Source organism: Protopterus annectens, chromosome 2.part0 (assembly GCF_019279795.1).
Source record: "Protopterus annectens isolate FY-2018-M chromosome 2.part0, PAN1.0, whole genome shotgun sequence".
NCBI classification, from domain to species: Eukaryota; Metazoa; Chordata; order Ceratodontiformes; family Protopteridae; genus Protopterus; species Protopterus annectens.
In genome coordinates this window covers 751,923,138-751,946,614 of record NC_056728.1, presented here as the reverse complement: position 1 = coordinate 751,946,614, position 23,477 = coordinate 751,923,138, and the positions used below count along the sequence as shown (strand labels likewise).

The 23,477-nt window shown below is 38.0% G+C and overlaps 1 protein-coding gene across 2 annotated transcripts in view; it reads left to right on the top strand.

Moving 5' to 3' along the window:
- SUSD1 (sushi domain containing 1) overlaps positions 1-23,477 on the top strand; it is a 1,084,671-nt gene that overhangs the window by 658,356 nt on the left and 402,838 nt on the right. Inside the window, exons 12-13 of one of the 2 annotated variants that reach the window (XM_044061071.1) lie at positions 3,205-3,384; positions 10,935-11,114. In XM_044061071.1, coding sequence (XP_043917006.1) covers positions 3,205-3,384; positions 10,935-11,114 — 360 coding nt within the window. The remainder of the gene's footprint in view (positions 1-3,204; positions 3,385-10,934; positions 11,115-23,477) is intronic. The other variant, XM_044061072.1, reaches the window with a different exon arrangement.

Genomic DNA, 23,477 nt, shown 5'->3' with positions numbered 1-23,477 from the left:
AAGGTCCCACAGCATACAATCCAAAAGCAATCATTTAATATATACAGCAGAACAAAATCACTAACCGGAAACAGCTCACCTTGCAAATGGAGCTAGAAAGATGACATGGAGGGTAGCAACATAATATGTTGATTCAGTCCGAATAAAAGATCCCATAGCACATATTGAAAACAGAAAGGGAAGTTCCCTGATGCCCTGAATAAATATCTCCTAGTAGCAGAAATACCACCTTGAGTCTCCCCTGAAAAGAGGCCACTAACCATGTGGGACTAACCTGGTCAACAAATGATAAATATTTATATATCATGTGTGTGTGTGTGTGTGTCTGTGAGTGTGTGTGTGTGTGTGTGTGTGTGTGTGTGTGTGTGTGTGTGTGTGTGTGTGTGTGTGTGTGCGTGTATATACCTGTGTCTGTATAACTATAATGCAGTCAAAGCCAGAATACACTGCATTAATGCATTATCTATAAATCTGTATAGACAAAAATTATAATTCACATGCCTACTACACATGGATTCTGTTACAATGCTCCTCTAAATATTCCAAAAACATTACACTGTGCCTTTAATTACACTGAACTCTCAGTTTAGCTCAATGTAAGAGTTTTCGGAATTCCACCCACTGACTGTGTCTATTCTTCTATCACATTGACAGACATACAGTTGTATCTCTTTCACTCAAGCTGTCTTTCTCTCTGAGAAACGTGCACATTCTCATAGCAAAATTTACTAGAAGTAACTACACTTGTATTACGTTGGGTATGGACCAGTGACTTGGTCAGAAACATACTTAGTAGCAACAACACGCATACCTATATTAGTGCTGAATGCTAACTTTCATTGGAGGATTCTCTCCTAACAGCAGTTAAAAGAGGCAAGGTATGAAGTGGTAAAGAAGGAGAAATGAAGGCAATAGCTTTCTAGAAATGCTATCATACACAGTTTTTCTTTCACCAGTGGGCCATCTACTTTCTTTTTCTGTGTTGATGCTAATGTTTATGATGTTAGTTTTCTTGCCTTTTGGTATTCATTGCCTTTATTAAGATCTTACTCCTTTCTTCTTACTTCCTCTGGACATGCAATAGCTAAGTAGAGAACAGTCTGGGTTTATTATCCCTTATGAAAATAACACATGGTGCGGTGCAGTCTGTAAACAAATGTTAATCTGCAGCACATTGTGTGACCTGCAGATGGTAGGAGCAGCAGCAACAGTTAATTAAAGTGGGTGTAGAAGCCTGAAGCCTCAGAATTTGTATTTACTTATATTAGTTAACTGAGGTACAGCACTGATTCAGTATTTGTTAACTGGGGTACAACACTGATCCAATGGAGGCCCATGGGATATATGCAAATTACCCCCACAACATGCAGTGTTTCATCTCCATGGTTTCTGAAGCCTCCATTACAAGAGACCTGTGGTATTACACAGTAAAAACTCTAGCTTTGCTGTGCTTTTCTTGCAGTTTTCACTGAATGGTTTGTCTGTGTGACCTTTTTACCCTTTAGTTTGGATATTAGTTGGGATATTTTGCAGGCACGTTAATGTTTATGGGCATCAGTTGGGTTTAAAACTCTTATGTTTCTAAAGTAAAGCCAAATAATGCACTTACACTGCATTGATGAGGTCAATAAAAAGGTGGAAACATGCATGCTTACAGCTTGTGTGGTTTGGCTTTATTGGCCAGAATGTAGACATAAAGATTTAAAAGTAAAAAGTAAAATAGTCATGGGCATTGAGAAGCCATGTAGCTTATACACTGTATGTCCTTAAGGAGTCATTTGCATATATTCCCATAGACCTCCATTACTGGAGGTTTAAGGTATTACACAGTAAAAACTCTAGCTTGGCTGGGTTTTTCTTGCAGTTTTTTTTTTCTGTTTAGGAATGATACAGCTGATCTATATTAGACAAATTTATAGTAGTTCCAGTGTCTTCAGTTTTTCTTTTTATCCAGACGCTCACAAATATTTTCAAATTCTGGTGAAGAAGTTCAGACTGTCATTATCACAACTGAAGTTTGATTGTCTGGTGTACTTTCTTGACTGAATTCTTGTAATGCTATCATCTAAAATAAGTGTAAATCAATAAATTTGCTATTGTTTTTAAGGACTAGTTTTGGTCCCCTGCACACATTTATTTGTCCATAATGGCGCAGATCACTGAATGTGCCTTACTTTAGGATTGCTGTCTCTTGAACTTAACCTCACAGTTTTTAAAACAAACAAACAAATATATAATAGATCAAACAAATATATAATATACCAACGTTCTGACATATGACATCACTACCACCTAAGTTGGTACTTGTTTTGTGAGTATGTCAGTGTAAAGGTGCATACTGTGTCTTTATTACTTTGATGTAGGTACGTCATGATGGGTGGAGTACTGCAGGTGAGTAATGTTGCAGCATTAACAATGGCAGTCCATGTTTGAGAACTGTCTTGGATCCCAACATAAGGGGGATACATTTTTAATTCGGAAAAAAATACTCTGCATTCCTGATGAAAAGTAAAGCCCTTTTACCTAAGGCTAGAAGGCAGTATGGCAGCTGCTGGAGGTAAGCAGTGTCGGTGATGTTGGAGAGAGTCAAGCGTAATTACATTGATGTCTTGCTGGAAACCCCATGTCTAAGGAAATTACAGAGGCATTCTTAGATGGAGCAGGATGATGACAAGCTACCCTCTGTCTACCTATCTGTTTGCCTATCTCTCTCTTTCTCTCTCTCACTTTCTCTGGTTGAAATTACTGCATATGTTCAGCCTTAATTACTTTGCTACTTCAAAATATCTGTGTGTTAAAAGAGTGGCAGTGCAATGCTTTGTCCTGCAGGGAAAGTGAATAACCATAAACTGCGTGGAAAAGCCCTGGAGTAAGAATAATGAAGTGTACCAAGCAGGAGAAGCTATGGTACCTATGTTCACAAGAAGGAAATGAAAGTGTCTTCCTTTCCTCTTCCTTAGGGAAAAGTGCTTTGCTTAGCTGCTGAGAGCATGGATTTTTACAGTTCCTAAGTTAAAGAATATCAGATGCTGGCATCTAGGGTCAGTGCATTCCCAAATCTAAAATATATTGTCTGAAGAATGTCTGTTGTCTTTATAACCATCAGTTTGGTTTGTCTAGTAATAATCTGCTGAAACAGGTCTTCTTAAAACCTGCTGTTATAAAAGGTTCTAGCCTAACGTTTGTGGTATCTGATTTATGTAGAAATTCACTGTGACAGTCCTGTATTAGTACCAGATGCTGTAATGCTGTGGAATGGCTCTAATGAAATAGGAAGTACAGTGCACTATCAATGTAAGGATGGCTTCTCCCCTTCAGAAGGAAGCAACATCTCAATCTGTCTGGGAAATGGAGAGTGGGAAAATGTCACACTGCACTGTAAAGGTAATTATGACTATTATTAGTTTGAATTTAATATACTGCTCTTTGCTTTTAGTCATTAACTGTTTATGGTTAGATGTTCCCATGGTTTTGACTGAATTAATCAGTGTAAAAATGCCATTTTGTTATGCCAAGATATTTACATGATAGTCAAAACTACATGAAAATGGTGGTACAGGTATACAGTTTTACACACACACACACACACACACACACACACACACACACACACACACACACACACACACACACACACATGCTCATTTACACACAAGCATTCACACACACAAGCATATAAGTTCAAACACATGCATGCACGCACAAACAAATATTATCAAGGCAGTAAAGCAGAATTTACTAGAAGTAACACATTTTATAACAGTTCATGTTCAGTTTAATTGCTTAATGAAACAACACTACTGTGAAGACTGGTAGAGAAAGGTGAAGGCTGCCGATCTAGCCAAATAGAATTTTGCAGATAAATCTGTCACTTGTAAATATGAATGTAAACTACAGTCTTGTTGTCTTAAATGTAAAGAAATACTGTTACATGTGGAACTGGAAATTAATGTGACAGTGCACTCTACTGACCAATGTAAAGCATGTGGTGACCCTTTGAAGTAGCAGTGGTACTGAAAAGTCTAAATTAAGAAATTCTTTCTATTGTTTTAACCAAGAGTTAAATTGCTAGATTTAAGCATGCAAATGTATTTTTATTACTCTGTTCCTGACCAGCTGCAAGATAACAAAAGGGAGATGTTAAGAATGTAAATGCAGTTAATGTGTAGCCTGGGAACACCAGGAAAGTGTAAAAAGATGATGTAATGTTTATCAGAACTGCATTAGCAATTTAAACAGAGAGAATCAGAAGGCATTAAACATTTTTGTCTTGAACATCCAACTCATCACTGCCTTATGCTCTATGTAAGTACGTTATTTTAGAAGTGTGTTTTCTTGTAGATAGCTAGAAGCTAGAAATATTAGACTGTTTTTCTGTGATGTCAGAACTGTACTACTGATTTAAAGTATTTCTGTGTGATCTCTGAACTCTTGACTAGCACTGTCTGTGTAGTAGAAAGTATCGTCTTGTGGTTTTACTTATTCATTATTAAATATTTTAAAGCCTTTTAACTGTGGCTCGTTTGTGTAGAGATAATTTAAGCTCTTAAGAGTACTTGCATGCCTTTGGTAAAACTGTACAAAGCCACTCTAATAAACTTTGACTGTTTAGTCACATCTACCAATTAGATATTAATACTGCACAGTAATAATTGGACACCCTTTTAAGGGCCTTTCAGTAGCTGATAATTATTAGTGTGTGGTGGCAGCTGTTACTACCATATAGTCTGGGAAAAAAGGGGCACAGCTGGAGAACCTGTGCCAGCCTTCCCCAGAAGTGTCTGTGTGGTTGTGTAAATGCTTATCTCAAAGTGTGTGTGTGTCAGCTACTCGGGCAGGGACACAAAGCACTGGTTGGACAGAGAGGGTGCTGGAGATTTTAGCTTGCCCACTAGGCTGAGATCTGGACCCTATAGCTGTGCCAGTGGGGAGTCTTACTGGGGACCTGGAGAGCAAGGGAACGACCAGCCCCGAACTGGCTGTGATCTCTGTGTACTCTTAAGGGAAATTGCACTTTACTGTGTGTATTTGTTATCATTTCCTCATACATGAGATGCCCTCTCTGGTGATAGTGGTGGGGATTGAGGCTCCTTGATTGTTGGACCAGGGCACGGGCATCACATCTACAATTAAATATATATTACAAAACAAAACACTATTACAGTATAATGCATACAGATAGAAAGAAATCATCTAAATGAGGCAGTGACATGTAACTTAGAATTAAGTGCCAGTCAAGAAAATGTGACATCAGGGAACTTTTAAAATCAGTCAGAGTAGGAGACTTCCTAAGCCACTGAGGCAGTAGACTCCAAAGATATGGAGCTCCAAAGATAATAGTAATAGCAGCCCCAAGATGGCAGAGTGGCAGGTACAAGAGGAGTGGTATGGTATGGTATGAGCAGTTCCTTAAGATGTGGGATCCCATGCAAGGTAGGGCTAGATAAACTACAGTCAAAACTTTGTAAAAAGAGTCCTAATATGCAGCCAATGCATAGTAAGTGGTACCTGTGTAATGTTCTTGTAACAAGGAGTACTAGAGTAATGTGTTTGTAGCAAGGAGTAATGGTATAATGTACTAGTAATAAGGAGTAGTGGTGCAATGTGCTAGTAACAAAGAGTACCAGTGTACTGTACTAGTAACAAGGAGTACCAGTGTAATGTGCTAGTAACAAGAAGTGCCAATGTAATATGCTAGCAAGAAATGCCAGTGTAATGTACTGGTAACAAAGAGTTCCAGTGTAATGTATTAGTAACATAGAGTACCAGTATAATGTGCTAGAAACAAGGAGTAAAAGAGTAATGTGCTAGTAACAAGGACTACCACTGTAATGTGCTAGCAACAGAGTGCCAGTGTAATGTACTAATAAAAGCAGTACCAGTATAATGTACTAGGAACAAGGAATACCAGTGTAATATGCTAACAACACAGAGTACCAGTGTAATGTGCTAGGAACAAGGAGTACCAGTGTAATGTGCTAGTAACAAGGATGACCAGTGCTCTGTAATAAAAACAAGGAGTACTAGGGTAAGGTGCTAACAACAAGGAGTACCAGTGTAATGTACTCGTAACAGGGAATGCCTGTGTAATGTGATAGGAACAAGTAGTACTTTTAACTAGCCAGGCTGCAGAATGCTGCAGCAAATGCAAATGGTCACATTTGTATTCTGGAAGCCAAGGTACAGAGAAATGCAATAATCCAAGTGAGAAGAAATTAAGCATGAACTGCGAACAGGAGATCATCAGATGGAATAAGGTGCCTGATAGATACAATATTCATATGGTAGAAGCACTGAGACTTAATAACAGCAAACAACTTGCTCTTAAGTGTAAGTATCCTATCAAGACTTACCCAAGGACACAAACTATTGTGTGAAATTCCAGCGTGAATCCTCCATAGATTATGTAGATGTTCAGAGCTGTAGCACTGTGATTCCTGAATATGGTATGGATTGCCATAGCAACTGCCTTGGAGGGATTGAGTTTTACCAGGTTACAATGCATCCACTGGAAGCTGCAGTTCAGGTCATGACCCAGGGAATATTTGATTATCACAGAATCTGAGAGAGAAAGATATATAACTAAATGTCTTAAGCATAACAATGAGAGCTTAAACTTTTCCTTCAGATGAGTTATCACAAAGATGGCATATCTGTAGAGCAGCGTGGAATCCAAAACATAACTTTTTAGTACACCATCATGTGGAGGAGTATGGAGAAGAAAAAATAACTCCAGTTGCCACTCTCTGTGACTGACTGGAAAGGCAGGAGGAAAACTATTCCAAAACTACATTCCAAGAGGTTGCTGTGCTGATCTGGTGAACATTTATATCAGTGGCCAAGAAGACTGTAAGTGTTATCAGAACTGAATAGATGCACTGATTTAATATCATTAGGTGGCCATTAAGAACCATGGTGAAGGGTCTCTCTCTAGTTTGAAATCAGGACTAAAATAGACCATAGATTTCATGCTTCCTGAGGTTAGAATGTAGATGTATGTACACCGCCTTCTCCAGAACTTTACTAGTAAATGGAAGGTCTGAGACTGGGTGATAACTGTCCAAGCTATCAGGTTATTAGGGGGTCCAAGCTGTTTTTTTTTTCTTTTTAAGAATAGGTGTTACCACAAGTCTCCTTTAAGTCTGAAGGGGAAAATATTCCTTAGATGAAAATCTGATCTGGTATGGGACAAATTCCACACAAGTGTGTAGGATATAACTAATCATTTCAGGCAAGGGCAAGCTTAAATGTGGTTTGACACATTTTAGAAATCAAATCAACAATTAGGTAATACTGTGCAACCCTATGTTAAGCTAGCCTTAAGCCACCTTAGTGTTAGTCTTGCTGACGGGAACCCAAAACAGTAATTAGATATCAGTAACCAATGGGTCGGGCTAGTTTAACTCGAGTTAGATCAACAAAATTCTTTATGTCCTTCAATCTCACGTAGAAAAATAATAAACATACGGCTTCATTTGTGTTCTTTACAGTTAAACTTTTATTGTAAGAATACTTAGGCAGATGAGCGCTGTGTTTAGTCTTACAATAAAAGAACTGTAATGGTTCCACTCAGACAGGCACTGTTTAAGCAACACCTTAAGTACACTGCAGAATTTTAGAGGATGTACAGGAAGCAAGATGTCAGACTTTTGGGAGGAGTTCATAAAATAATCGCTAAAATGGTGTGTGGGGTAGAGGGAAAAGGATGTGACCAAAGACTAGAGGAACTAGAGCTGTTCTCACAAGAGCCCAGAAGAGGGAGGCATATGAAATGCACACAAGATTATGTCAGAGATATTATGAGGTCATCTTGTAAAGGAAAAACAGATGGGTTGAAGAGGGCAAAGGTAGCAAATTGTACAGGTCAACTGTTTTTCAGTCTGCTAAAGTTTATCTTCCTAGAGATACTAGTGAAGTAAAGAAGGAAACCATGGAAGTATTCAAGAAGAAATAGGAAAGCTGGAGAAATTGAGAGGGTAGAGAACTTGAAAGAGGGGAAAAGGGAATACTGGCGGAAAGTTAGAAAATTAATTGCACTTAAAATGAAGACTACATAGGCTAATTGTCTTTCTGTCATCAAGCAAGCATAACATATATCTATTTTAATCTCTTTTCATGTGACCTTTGGTGCAATTCTTGCAGCACTTTCCTTACCCTCTTGTAGACTTCTTCAGTGTCATCTCCTGAACTGACATTATTCAGGATAGGGTCTCATCAGTTGTCTATTAATAGGTCTACTAAGTTCCCATTTAGTACTATACTGTTTTTCCTTTTGTGTCCCAGAATGACCCCTTGTTTTACTTTCTGCTTTCTCTCATCAATGCTGCAACTTTAAAAGATTTCTCCAGCCTAGTCAGCTGATATAGTCCGCTGTTACTCTCTACATGCTGTAATGTACATTAGCTGCTTCACAGATATTTGCATTTCTTTATAAAGTTAGATATTCTTCTTGCCATCATTTCCATTTTTTAATAAGTACTGAAAATATTTGATTTCACTACTTTGCTGAAGAACCCACACCCAAAAGTTTCCTTTTATTTTATAGACATGTTCTTTTATACAGTTAGTCTTTCACCTTGGCTATCACATGGTAATGTACTCCAAGTCATCAAACATCCTCTGCCCTTTTCTTGGGGGTACCATGCTAAATTCATTCATTCATTCATTCATTCATTCATTCATTCATTCATTCATTCATTCAGTGAGTCTGTGTTGTCATAGATCCTATATTTTATTCCTTGTAGGTGTAATGAGTCCTTTTTTCAGAAATCAGTCTGTCATTTTTTTCCTTTACAGGGGCCATACTAACAGGAGTTGTTTTCTACCTCAGCCTTGCACATCTGTCATCATTCACTCCTCAGATATTACCCAGTTGTGTTTAAGAGGTTTTACTGATTTTATATACTGTACTGTTAGTGGTTTCAATATTTCTTTGGTGGATTAGATTTGGTCCTATTGTCTTCTCAGCTTTCAGTTTAAAAGTTCTTTCTGTTCTCTGTACACGTGGCTGTTCATTAGGATATTTACTTGTATTTGATTGCTTACTACTTACTGCAGTGATATGTGTAGGCTCAAATAATACTCCTTAAGCCTGGCTTTGTAGCTCAGAGGAATGGAGCCCTTACTGTGACCCAAGTGGTCAGGGTTCAGTTAGTAGCCCGGGAACTGGAGTAGCCAGGTTTTGAAGAAGAGGAATAAATAAGCCTAGTTGCTTTGCCCAAGAGGTAGGGAGGGAAGCAGACACTCAGAGAACACACAGGAAAGTATGATTTCTTGGTTGGTGACTGAAGAAACCACTTCTAGTGTTTTAGAGAAGGCAGTGGGGTTGCTGGGTGAGAACGACCCTTTTTGAAGTGAGGGATGACCAGTGATGACAGCCCACTGCATGTTCCCCTTTTGCTCTACAACCCAGGTATGTGTAGGGGAATGTAAGGGTAAGACAAAAACCCACAAACCACTCCTGATGTCTGTATAAATGATGGCCCCTCTTGGTCAACCCTTCATTCAATGAAGGGGAACAACTGGACTGATTAGCAGGGAGGGAGCTGATAGTTGACAAGCAGTGGGGGCAAAGAGCATCAAAAAATCCTCTTCAACAATTCTGAGATTACAGTATCTCAGTGGAAGAGTGAAACTTCTAGAAATATGCAGAATTATCACTCTTTCTCTAAAATTCAATCTTAGATTAGAAATAATAAGGTAAGAGATGTGTAGCGGTACAGGAGGTTTTGTTGTCCTGCAAAAAGGTTTCTTTCACATTATTGATTATATAATTGCATACTGCGATATCCTGTGTAAAAGTCTGGACTGTGATCATATATGTGCTTGAGTAGTTTCTTGCAATTAGGGCAGAACATCTGTAGTGTTAGGTGTTCCTTTTCAAGGTATCCCACTGCAACCTATCATATAACTGCTGTTTGGTTTGGTTACCTACTATAATTAGAATAAAAAAAAAGAGCAGATGTATGTTACCATTTCTGCCATTTTAGTTACTCTTTCCCCAGATTCCCCTTCTCAGTGTTAACCTCAGCACTTGCTCTACTTTATTACTTCTCTTCAGTATATAGATGTTTTATGTTTCCGTTCTTCCAGGTTTACTGTTATGTTGTCAGTGTGGGGCACAGCTGTTCTGATTGCTTTCCTTGACTCACTCTGCTCCTTAAAGTTGATTTTCATATCCCTTGAGAACTGTATTGTCATATCCTATTTTGTTTTATTTGTATGATGAGCATGAAGAAGATAAAAGACATAAGGAAATGAGATACCTTCATATTCAGCTTCTACAACAGGTAAACTCCCTTTCTGGACGTACAGATGCAAAGGAGGTTGAGAGCTCCATCCCTAATACTCTTAACTATAGTCCTAACAAGTTACATATGGTGGTAATATACATCAGTTGTGGTGTGGGTAAGTTATATTTTGCCCATAGTGGTTGTTGGTGTTAATTATAATGGCACAACCCATATAACTAAACTGGAGCCCTTAATGGTGGGTGAGTATATAACCCTATCATGATACATTACCATTTTACAACTGCATTATTTTCAAAGAGACGTATCAAGGAATATCTTTCCTCTTTTTTAAATTCCATCATTGTATAATTCTGCTTCTATGCCTTTGCTTAAATTTAAGGTAGCAGGGATAATGTTATGATGTATTATGTGTATATCCATAAATGTGGCAATATATTCATCATACTTCTCAGAAGTTTATTTTATGATACTGTTAAGTGTGGTAGTTGAAAGAAACAAAAGAATCAGTAACTGAGTAGATAGGAGAGGTACTTCATAAAAACAAAAAATGCAAATGGGATTGCATTGCAACCATTACTAATCAGATCAGATGTTTGCAGGATGTTGGCTGAATGGGAATTATTGAGTTTTAGAGTTGTTTTTCCATTTATTAGTAATAAAAAATGTGGTTTATTCATTTAGAAATTCGCTGTGGCAGTCCTGTACCAGTACCAGATGCATTAATGCTGTGGAATGGCGCTAATGAAATAGGAAGCACATTGCACTACCAATGTAAAGATGGCTTCTACCCTTCAGAAGGAAGTAACACCTCAGTCTGTCTGGGAAATGGAGACTGGGAAAATGCCACACTGCAGTGTAAAGGTAAATGTAATCAAGCTTTGTTTGTTTGAATGTAATACACTGCACTTAGCTAGTTGTCATTATCTGCATGGAATGAATGTCAGCAGGCTTCTACATTTCTGACAAAATAAATCAATGAATGAATCGTGCCATCCCAAATAGAACCAAGATGCTCTCCTCCAAAAAAAGGAAGCAATCTGGTGGTCCCCTGCCATAAACAAACTTTGCAACAAAAGGAAGAAACTGTTGCAGAAAAGAGGAAAATCCCAGGATACAATAAACTCCCCTACCAGCCTCAGCAAGAAGCTGAGATCCCTCATAAAATCCTCCAAAGCTAGTTATGAAAATAAAATTGCCAAAGATTCCAAAGACACCCACAAGGCATTCTATAGTTATGTCAAGAATCTACATGGCAATGCTCAGATCTGCTCTGAGCTACAACAGAATGGCAGTAAATATACTGATCCCAAGGATATTGCCAATATCCTGGCAAATCAGTTCAGTGCCAACTTCACCCCCCTCTCACCCCCTAAACGGCCCATCTCAATACAGGATGATTGCCAAATTTCAGTAATAACGGCCACACAGGTAAAAAACGCACCCTCCAAAGCTAAGAATACAGCATCCATGGGACCAGATGACATCCTGGGCTGTGTATTACATGAAATACAAAATGAACTGGCACCTCACCTAAGTGCCATGTTTAATCATAGCCTCACCTCAGGCTTCGTGCCCACTGAGTGGCACACAGCTACAGTTATTCCACTCCACAAGGGGGGATCCACCTTGGATCCCAGGAACTACCACCCCATCAGTCTGACGAGCCTGATCTGCAAGGCCATGGAACGTATTATCATGGAACTTATAAACAAAGACATTGGCAACCTTCAAACACTGGACCCCACCCAGTTTGGGTTTGTGAAGGGCCGATCTTGACTCCTGATCCTGACTGACTTCTTTGAATCAGTCTCCAGAGCCGTGGATGAAGGTAAGGCGGTCCACACAGCCTATCTGGATCTCGCCAAGACCTTTGACACCATCCCCCACTCTGGAATCATAGATAGACTTAGTAAACTGGGCATTAATCCCTACGTCACTCGATGGGTTGCCAACTGGCTTACTGACAGAACCCACACTGTAAAAGTAGCAGACTCCAAATCCAGCTCCAGACAAGTGACAAGTGGAGTACCTCAGGGTTCAGTCCTGGGACCGCTCTTGTTTGGCATCTACTTCTCTAAAGTGCAGGCCAACACTAAGGGACTCTGGCTAACAACGTTCGCAGATGATTGCAAACTGGGAGCCGTTATTGAATCCTCAAATTATTTGGATACTCTACAAAAGGACCTTACAGAAACAGATGCTTGGTGCCAGAGCCATGGGCTCAAGCTCAATGCCAAGAAATGTATAGTTATCCCCTTTGAGAAAAAACATGTAGACGTGAATTACCACATAGGTGTCAGTACACTAAACAAAAGTGTGATAAGAGACTTAGGGACACAGGTGGACAGTGGTCTCACCTTTGTTAACCACATCGCCACAACAGTCAGGAAATCCTTCTATGTGGCACACCTCATCACTAAGGGTTTTTCATCCAGAAAAGAGGAGGTCATTGTCCCACTGTACTCATCCCTCATTAGACCCATTATAGACTACAACGCCCCATTTGGTATGTACCTCTCAAGACATCTGCAACAACTGGAAAGGCCACAGAAATACCTCACTAAAAGAATCACAGGCCTAAAGCAGATGCCCTACGCTGACCGCCTTAAAAAACTCCAGCTATACTCTGTCGCATATCGTCTACTCAGAGGCAATCTCTGCTTAACATACAAGGCCATGTCAAACCCAGAACTGTTAGACATGCTACACTTAAAGAAATACCAATCCCTCAGAGCCACACACTCCAGGGATCTAAACCTTGTCTTCACAGTAAACAAAACATGCTGGAGGGATAGGTTCCTGACCCAGAGACTCCCCAGACTCTGGATTAGACTGCCCATAGATGTCAAGCAGAGCACCTCTTTGGCCCTCTTCAAAAGGAACCTTGACGATTGGATGGGAGAAAGAAAATTCACCCCGGGGATCACGTCAGTTGCCCTGCTAGACAGGGTTCCAGGGAAGTGTGTGTGGGAAGAAATAACCAGGGAATTGTTATGGCTAGGCTTGTATAGGCCCTAGGGCCGATAGCCTAGTACCAACCTATGAACCTATGAACCTATGAACCAATGTCTAAGCACCATGAACTTAATGGAAAGACACTAACATGATAATAAACATAATGCCTAACCATCCTGGATGAAAACACTGAACACGAGGTACATAGTCACACACCACCACAAATGGACCCAGCTGAGACAGCTGCCATTTTCACCTCCAATTTTCAACAGTATTTAAACAGCTGCATATAAAAGTCTGTATCCGTCTGTCCTTAACAGAATGGTAAATTCAGAAATAAACCTCTCCACTGGAAGTAATAAATTGTATAACAAACTAAGGAAAATAATGAAAAGCAGTAAGAAATCCCCCTGCCCCCAAAACAAAAAGACACACTGAAACAGGCTAGCAAGGAACGAACTTAAGAGCACTATTAGAAAATGCTAAGCAGAGTAAGTAAGGTCACTACAGATGCAAAGGAAACTACAAATCTTTCTTCAGTGGTGTCAGAAAAATTAAAGAATAATGTTCAGCAATACACTGAACTTGTCCATAATAACATCACACCTTCTAATCCCAATGATATATCAGATATATATTAGACTAATATAGTGCTAACTTTGCTCCACCTACCACATTGTTATGCCTACTAGCCCTGAAAAGCCCAAGTCTTATAATCCCTGTCAAAGGCTAGAAGAAATGTTTCTATGAGACTAGGTAACATTTAGACTGCATTTTCCTCAATGACAAGCCTCTACTTTAATGTTCAACCTCCAGTTATCCACAGGGTTTTTTTCCTCATGCCTAGAGAACAATCACTGTGACTCCTCTAAATAAGGATGGCACCTCTACAGACCCAGGTAATTACAGAACCATCAGTCTCACCTGCCATATATGCAGTGTCACTGAATGCATCAATCATAGTACAACTTATTTATGCATATATAGACAATTTAATTAATCTAGACACAACTCTGTCTTGTTTTGTAAAAGGCAGGCCCTGTCTCATGAACCGGGTTGGGAGGGTGGCCTAATCGTTAAGGTGTTTGCCTTACAAGCACAAGGTGCAGGGTTCGAGTCTCACAAGGGATAATTGGCTAGGCTTAAAATGGCTTGCAAGGGCAAATTAGCCTAGTACTAACCTATAAACGTGTTTGAAAAGGTTATAGAGGCTATGGGCATTGTGACTCTGTGCTTGCTGTTTATCTTGACCAAACCAAGGCTTTTGACACTATCACCCATGTTTGTATTTGTGAAAAGGAAACAACAGAACCCATGCATTGTCCATCAGATTGCAAACATAGCTAAACAACCGATCCCAAGTAGTGCTATAGCTGAAACCCTCTCTGAACATAAAATTAAAAGTAGTGAGTTACCACAATGATTAGTGCTGAGCCCTCTCCTGCTTGACATTTACTTTGAAGACATCCAAACCAATATTTCTGCACTATGGTTGACAAAGTTTGTTGATTATAGCATGCTGGGCACTGTTATCTGCTCATCCACAGATACTAAAGTACTCCAGAAAGGGCTGTAATGCGCACATACCCAGTGTACTGTAAATGATTTCAAGATAAATGCAGAGAAGTGTAGCGTAGTAACATTTAGCAAAAAAAGTCGTTCCAGCCTCATATGTTATAAGTGGTACTTTCCTTCAAACAGATATTGTTATAAGAGATCAAGGTGCTTACATGAACAACTCTCTCTCATTTGATAATCATGTTTCCACGATAGTCTGGAAATCCTTCTTTTGGCTCATTTAGGTTCTAAAATATCTCAAGATCCAAAGAAGTCATCTTATCACTGTATTCTTTCCGTATCAGACAATCATCAAATGCAATGCCCCCATTGGTATGTACAAATCCAAACATATTCCTTAACTGGGAAGACAGCAATAATTTTCATCCAAAAATGTTAAAAGCCTTAAATCCTTCAACTCTGTTTATAATCACTATCCTACTGACTGCTCCAGGGTGAACTGTATCTCACTTCTCAGGCCATGAAAGATCCAGACCTATTTGACCTCCTGTTTCTTCACAAATCCAGTGGCTCTACAAACACTCCTGCTAGGGATCTAAATTTACGCCAACAAATAAACAAGTCTAGCTGAAAGGATAAGTAACTCAATGTTTTCCCAGTCTATGGAGTAAGTTACCACTGCAGATCAAACTAAGTCTTCCTTTAAGGCTAGTCCTGATGATTGGATGGATAGATATCAGTTTATATCAGGAATATCATACATGACCCTGCCGGATTTGGAAGATGAGCTCTATTAAGTACTTGCAAAGGGTGGTAATAACTTTTAGCTCTGTGTACTGAAAGGTGTATGTGTTTAGGCCTGATATGGTCTGTATAACTGATTGCCTAGTATTGTTCCTGTGTCCTTCTGTTCCTAAACATAGAGTGCATCAACATTTACATTATAAGTAGAAAACTAAACCAAAAGATGAATACTTAATCAAATAATGGGAAATGGAGAGGGAGCGAGAGAAATATAACAGACATGATAAATGATTTAATGTTTGTGACAGAAGAAACTGAGAATATTTGTGCTACTCAACAAATTAATTAGCGACTGAACACAGGATGGCACAGTCATTACTTGCAGGGAGACCATATATATGTGTATATATATATATATATATATATATATATATATATATATACATATATATATATATATATATATATATATATATATATATATATATGTATGCTTTCAGGGAGCTGTTGCTGTAATGTAACATAATATAATATAAGTTAACATAATGTAATATAATATAAAGTACTATAATAATACAAATAGTTAATGTTATAACTAATAAAGTAATGACTGTGACTCCAGACGAGGAGCATTTGGCTCATTGCTTTAGTCTCTGGTCAAATTGCCATTACAAGCTAACTGTCCTACTTCATCCTACTCATTTTTTAAAAGATTTATATTACACCTTTCTCATGAAACATGAATTCATTTTTTTGTCTCTACCATGTTTTCAGTAAAACAGCTCCATCCAGCCTATCTCTGTAAAAAAAAAAAAACCTTCTAACGTTACATCCACAGAGTTCTTCCCTCTGTTTCTGAATTGTGTCCTGAATTTGTAGGCGTGTTTTTGACAGGTGCTGTTCTTTTGAACTTGCTGATTCTTTAAGACACATGTACATTTCTGTACTTTTTTTGCAAATGGGTTTATATCAACGCAGTATCATAACTATATCTGCTGCTTGATTGAAGTCTATATCCACATTTGTGAAAATTAAGCATAAGCATATTTTAGAATTTTTGCCTTTCTTACTGTTGCCCTTTGCATTGGTACCACCTGCTAATGAAATATTTATTCTTCGTTTCTTAACAGGTTTGCTTGGCTCCCTATTGAAATGTTGGCACTCGTAATATTGAGTACTGAAAAGATGAAATAAATGAAAACCCGGAGAAGAGTGAATCTTGAAAATTACTCTTTTCCTTAAAATTTCTTTTTGGGACATAGGGGCATGCCCCCTGCACCTCATACCCTCAGACTTATATATACCAACCCCAAGACTGACATACCACAGAGAAAAGGGTATATTCCAAGAAATGGATCTTGGCCTTAGTATATGTAAGTCCATTATTTTGGCCCTGCAGTCTCTACATTTCAATCTCCACATTTCAGTTGGTTACTGGTTTGCTTTCTTCCATCACACTGACCCACTGCCATTTTGACTCTTTTCTTACCTCGGTATTCTTTAGTTGATGCCAGTCTCTGTGTTGTACTTGTTGAGTTTCTGTACATTACTTGAATATCTACTTCTCACTAATATTGTCTAACATATGCATTTGGAACTGCAGCATCTCTTGTTTGTTTGTTTCTTTCTTTCTTTAATTGCCTGTCCATATGTCCATATCTATGTGTAGATATCTGTGTACCTACATTTAGTATATAAAATAAACATAAATTACAGAGTGTGAAGGAAAAGTCACCATTAGTTCAGGGCTTACATAGTGGAAATGTTAGCTTTTATATCGTGACTGCCACATTCTCAAAACAAAGCAAACATCTAAGTTTTACATGTTTTCTTATGATAGCAAGATTAAGGGAAGAGAAATCACTAAAAAAAAAATTTATTTTATTTATTTATTTTATTTTAACATTTGTTTACTGGGAAAGTCCGACTTGGAACAAAGCCAGTTTTAAGCAGCGGTCCAGGGAGAAACGCTCCAGCCATTTAGATTAAACTGTTTTGTTTAATTAGAGGACTCAGAGAAAGATAATCAATTCTGATAACCTGAAGAAACATTATCATTTCCACCGAGCAATTGCATGTAGATTTTTGCAATATAGCTGACAGTAGTAGTCTGTTAATACTAACAGATGAGTGTTACACTGATGAACAGATACGTATTGCATTTGCTTTTGTTTCCCAGTTATAGACTCATCTCACCTTCAGCTACAAGTGCTTGGTTTCTAATTTATTGTAGCAGGGTGGTAGAGTGAAACCCCTTAGATTATGTGACTGAGGACATTGCTGAAGATACTTACTACTTCCATATATGTCAGTCAAATACAATCGAGTACAAGATCTTGAAGTATTGGTTTGTTTCTTTATTTACTGATTTAATGAAAGGTTGCTTTTAAGCTGTTCAATAAATTCTCAGTGCAAGAGCAATTGTTGACCATGCTATTTATTTTTACGTCACCAGGAATGAACTACTTTGAAACTTTTTTCAGGTTCATACGTCACTCATCTTACTTCATGTTTATGGAAGTGTCACCTGACTTATCTGCATTACACAGTGCGCTTATAAAATGTCTTTTAGTAGTGCTATGTTTCTTTCACAGGCAAGGTTACTTTATGTTGCCTTATTTGGACAACTGACCAGTGCAGATAACATTTTCTAAATGCAGTTAAGAATCCTGTAACCCCTTGAGTGAACAATACATTTTCAGATGCCCTATTTATTCTCCTTTTTCTGCTCAGCACAGTTCGTAAGAGCAGACCCAGGTAAAATATGAGTACTAATTTTACTAGTCAGAAAGGAGAATGAATTTGCTCAGAATAGTTCCTCACATCAATGTATGAATCCCTGGCCCGTTAAAGTTAGTCCTGTAATTTTTCGGATGTATCTGCTTCAAATGGGGTACTGTATGTTTAGTTTTAGAAGAGATCACTGTTGTTGCATGCACCCTCCTATGGACACCAGTTTTGGGAAAATCTTCACAAGCTAATGCTTGTAACAAGTGAATTCCCATTACCTCTTCTAGCTGAAAGAAGATGAAATAGTTTGTCCAAGAGGTGAGGTTACTTTCCCAGTGCAAGACAGTAACTATAGTTCTGTCTTCAGATGCTTCACAAAGTGAGTTGGATGTCCAGATTCAGCACTTTATGGCAAAGCATCTGTAGTTACAACTAGGATTTCATATGAACTTTCTGGCTGTCAGATCAATAAGGGGAAAACTTGCAAAAACAGAAGATACATTTCTAGTTATGTTGTATATCAGCAAGCATGCTGGAAATCCATCAATGCTCCTTTGTCAAGAGGTTCTGCACATATGAGTGACTGATAAATGCACAGAAACAAAATATGTGATGTTGATGAAGATGTGATGACATTGCAGGTGAAGATGCATGGAAGATGATGATGCTTTGTTCTGATCTGCTGCATTAAGGATATGAAGATGAAGATGACAGTGAAGAAGTAGTGAATATGATGACTCAGTGAAAATGCAGTGAAGCTGGCAAAGATGATAGTGATGCCAGTGAAGATGGAGTACAAATTAAACTAAAGATGAAGATATGATGAAGATGACAAAGAATATACTGATGGTGGAATGAAGATAACACTAATGAAGAAGAGGCACTAAAGATGATATGACGACTATGATGCAGTGTAGATGATGTACAAAAATGAAGATGTATCAGCATCGTTCATTAGCTCAACTTCTTTGACACATCATCAGTGTCACCATCATCGTTTTCAATGCTTCATCTTCATTATATCTTCAGCTTATCTTCATCGCCATTCCATATTCTTCATAATCATCTTTGTTATCTTCATTGCCTATTCAATATTGTAAAGAAGATGCTGAAGTACTGATGATGAAGATGAAGAATCTATGAAAATGATGATGATGATGATGAAGATACACCATCTTCATCTTTTTCAGTCATCTACATTGCATTATTTTCTTATCTTCATCTATTATTGAACTTAATAAATGTAGCTCCCGTGAAGAATCTTAAGCGAAAACTCCATATTTTAGAATCCAACATGATAACAGCATAATTACTGCAAAAAGAACTAGCAAAATCTTTAACATAATATATATATAAAAAATTTTGTATAACAACCGAGTACTGAGCAGGAGTGAGAGTGAGAAATAACAGAAGATAGCAATCCAAGGTGTAAAATCCACGTAGTTTATTGCAGACCAGAACAAACGTTTGTTCTTGTCTGCAATAAACTACGTGGATTTTACATCTTGGATTGTTATCTTCTGTTATTTTCTCACTCTCACTCCTGCTCAGTACTTGGTTGTTTTACAAAATTTTTTATATTTCTCTGAGCAGGGGCGTTTACCTGTGAAGCAGCAATTTGTCAGACTTTTTTATAATATATATATATAATTTTATATGGATCAATTGCGGCATTAATAGCTCCACAGACAATTATCCACATTTATTTTCTCCCAGTTAATCGCTTCCAATAATCCCATCTAGATTTTCCCGTTTGTATCTTATTTCTGCCTCTTTATTTTTCTTTGGATGGCTGCATGTTTAACAATTTATATTTTACCATCGCAATGTAATTCTATCAGTGTATATATCTTGTATTTTGTATTTATTTTAAAGTAATCAAAGTTCCTTTAGACTCATCCATATGTACTTTCCTTTTTCCTTCATGGCCAAAATGCTCATAAAAGTAGATTGATAAATCGTTTAAATTTGTGATCCAGGTTTCTTATCAGTTCAGTATATCTAATTATTTTACATACTCAGAAAATCTTTATAACCTGCAAAGTAAGAACCTCACAATATTCTAAGTATTTTTGTTATGCCACATTGATTTATATTAAGCTTTGATTTATATTAAGCTTTGTAATTACTGAACCATACTGTCTAATGCAGTTTATTCTGTCTTTCCAGTATATTATTTATATTCCTCCATCATAATATCTTGAATTCTCTTGAAAAGCTTTCCCAGAACTCTTTAAATTCCAAAGTCTGTTTGAAGGAAATGTTTATACCATTCCATCAAGACTTTCTCATTTGGCCTTAACTATACTTTTAATACTGGGCCAGATTCCAAAATCCTTTTCTTGTGAATTATAAGAACTACTTTTCAACTGATTCCAAAAGGTAGTCTGCAATAATCATATGCTAATGGGAGCTGGTGAAGCCATATGACCGATTCCAAAATGGGAGTTGGCCTTGTCTCACCAAAGTATTTCAGCATTGTCCACTGACAAGACTAACCAGTGTATCGGCCTAATAGGCTGAGATGGAAGGTTCGCCTACATGCAGAACTAATTACTGCAGGCAGTACTGTACGGAAAGCTGTACTACATGTAGCACCTAGTCCAGCTTACAGTTGGAATTGCCCTGAAGATGATAACCTAGTCCTACATATAGCTGTACTGCAGTTAACTTTCCACAGTAACTAGTCCTATTTACAGAAGAAGCTGTGCAGTAGGCATTTGCCTGCAGTACCTGGTCCACTAGCAGATGTATATGTAGGCCATTGCAGTACCTATTCCCACCTACAGGTGGAACTGTACTACGTATCACTGCAGTGCTAGACCCACATACAAGTGGAGCTATACTGCAAGTGACTAGAGGTGTAATGGAGACTGCCTGCAGTATCTTGCTCCATTCACAGGGGGAGTCACAGTGTAGGCAGTTGTCTACAGCACCTAGTTCTATACAGATGGATCTGTACAGTAGGTGACTTGAGTACCTAGTCCCACATACAGGTGCAGTTGTACTGCAAGCAGCTGCCTGCAATAGCATGTCCCACTTACAGGTAGAGCTGCAGTAAGGCTAAATCTGAGTGTGGGAAGAGGTCAGAATGAAGTGATGTAATCAGCAAGAAAAGGAGGCTTGCTGGAAATGCAGTGAAACATAAAATCATCTAAAAATGACAACTTTGAAAATAAATTAGTTGAATGGCCATAGCTGGCCAACAACCAGGAAGTAACATGATGCATACGATAAGTGAAGGGGAAACCTTTTAAATTTGCCTTATTCCCCACTGCAGTGTGAACTCAGAATTGGTATATATAGTTGGAGGGATTGCTTGGTTGTGCTTGCAGTGTTGGCTGACTATGGCCATTCAATATATTTTTTTTCACTGTTGTCTTTGTTCAATAATTTTCCTTTCACTGGTTTATATTCGATATTTTGCCGTTCGAGTTTTATCAGTACCCAAACATTGACCCTATTTTATGTGTTATAGAGAAAGATAGGTGAAAAGGTAAAAAAGAAGAATGGGTGCACAGGTCCATCTATCCATCCATTCATCCATCCATCCATCCACCCATTGACAACCTGTTTTTCTCATTTTTGCACATGGGGTCAGGGTGTCACTTTATCCATGACAATCACCTAGAACCAAGGTCCACACTGCTGGGTGGCTAGCCCTGATGTACTAGTTCTTTCACACATGCACACTCACACCTATAATCAATTTAGATTGTTCAATCCACCTACTGCATCTCTTTTAGAAAGAGGTAGGAAACCAGAGCACTCGGTGGAAAACCCATGTGAACATGGGGAGGACACGCAGACTGAGCACGTAAGGCACCCCAGCCAAGAATCAAACTGGGGAACCTCTTCCTCTGAGGTGACAGCTAAGGGTTGATTATTTACATTTGTTAAGGAAAGTGTGACAGTACACTTTAAATATAGACTCTGTCCCTGCCTGAAGGTGAAACACCTCTTTTTACGTTTGGAAGAACCTGCTACTTCCAAATGAATGCCAGTAAATAAGTATTTAAGATATTTCACCCTTACAAAGCTATAAGAATAATCCTGAGACTTCATAAGACTATCTAGAGAAGTATCTTCCTTCCCAACAGTAAAAGTGGGCAGGTATATAGAATAAATTCCTTCCAGCTGAAGAAAAATGACAAGTTAAAGTATGCTGAAATATAAATCAGTAGAAATAAATAGAGTTTATATCATCAGATTAAATTATGGGCAAAGTAGTGAAGAAAATGAAATAGACCTGTTTTTTTAACTGATTTTCATTGATTGAGATGTAACAGGCCTCATTTCCCAGCATTCCCTTCAATTTCCTTTTGTACTGGTACTTTATTTATGTATGTATGCATGCATGCTTCTGTAAATTAATTGTTTAATATGTGTCATCTGTAGATCCCACTGAGCTGGGGTCTTTTTCTGCCAAGATTTGAGGAGCCAAAATCCTTAGCCTCTTTATTCCATATCATGTGACTTCTATCCTTCTGACTATGTAAGCCTTAGAACAAACAGTTTGACAGTTTGCAGTAAGCAAGTGTTATTTAGTCTTATAGTCTGTAGTACATTTCAACACATAAACGCAGCACGTTAGGTGCTCAGTCAGTCAGGCAATAAAAAGCAAAACAGAATAGAATAAGATATTTTTTAAATTTTATAATTCTTGTATACAGTATGGCAACACAGATGTTAATGTTTGTAGTTGTCTGTAAAGGGTGTTGTTTATGTTACACACTGAATGGATTTGTCCGAGATGGAAATCTTAGGGAACATTCTCTGAATCTGTGAGAATGAAAATATATGATAATGATGAACATGACCTTAAAACTGGCGTCTTTGCTACTAACTACTTTGAGTAAAGTGTAATAATTTCACCATCAGTTAAGCCGGCATGGTCAGTGTTAGGAAAGAATTTTCTACATCCACATGTGGCACATACATTTCCTATTAACTACTCTGAGTAAAGTGTAATAATTTCACCATCAGTTAAGCCGGCATGGTCAGTGTTAGGAAATAATTTTCTACATCCACATGTGGCACATAAATGAAAAACATTTCTCATGGATATGTGTAAAGAAACATTCAGAAATTATACAGTTTTGATATTTAAGGGATTTGTGTAATATGGAAGTTTTGATGGTATCCATAAAAATTAACAGCACACTCCATTCACATCATTTAGTATAACTATTTTCTTTCAGATCTTTCTTAAAGCTGTTTAAAGGACTCTTCCTTTTACACCTTTCAGACACTGAACCCATTTCTGTCTAGGAAATA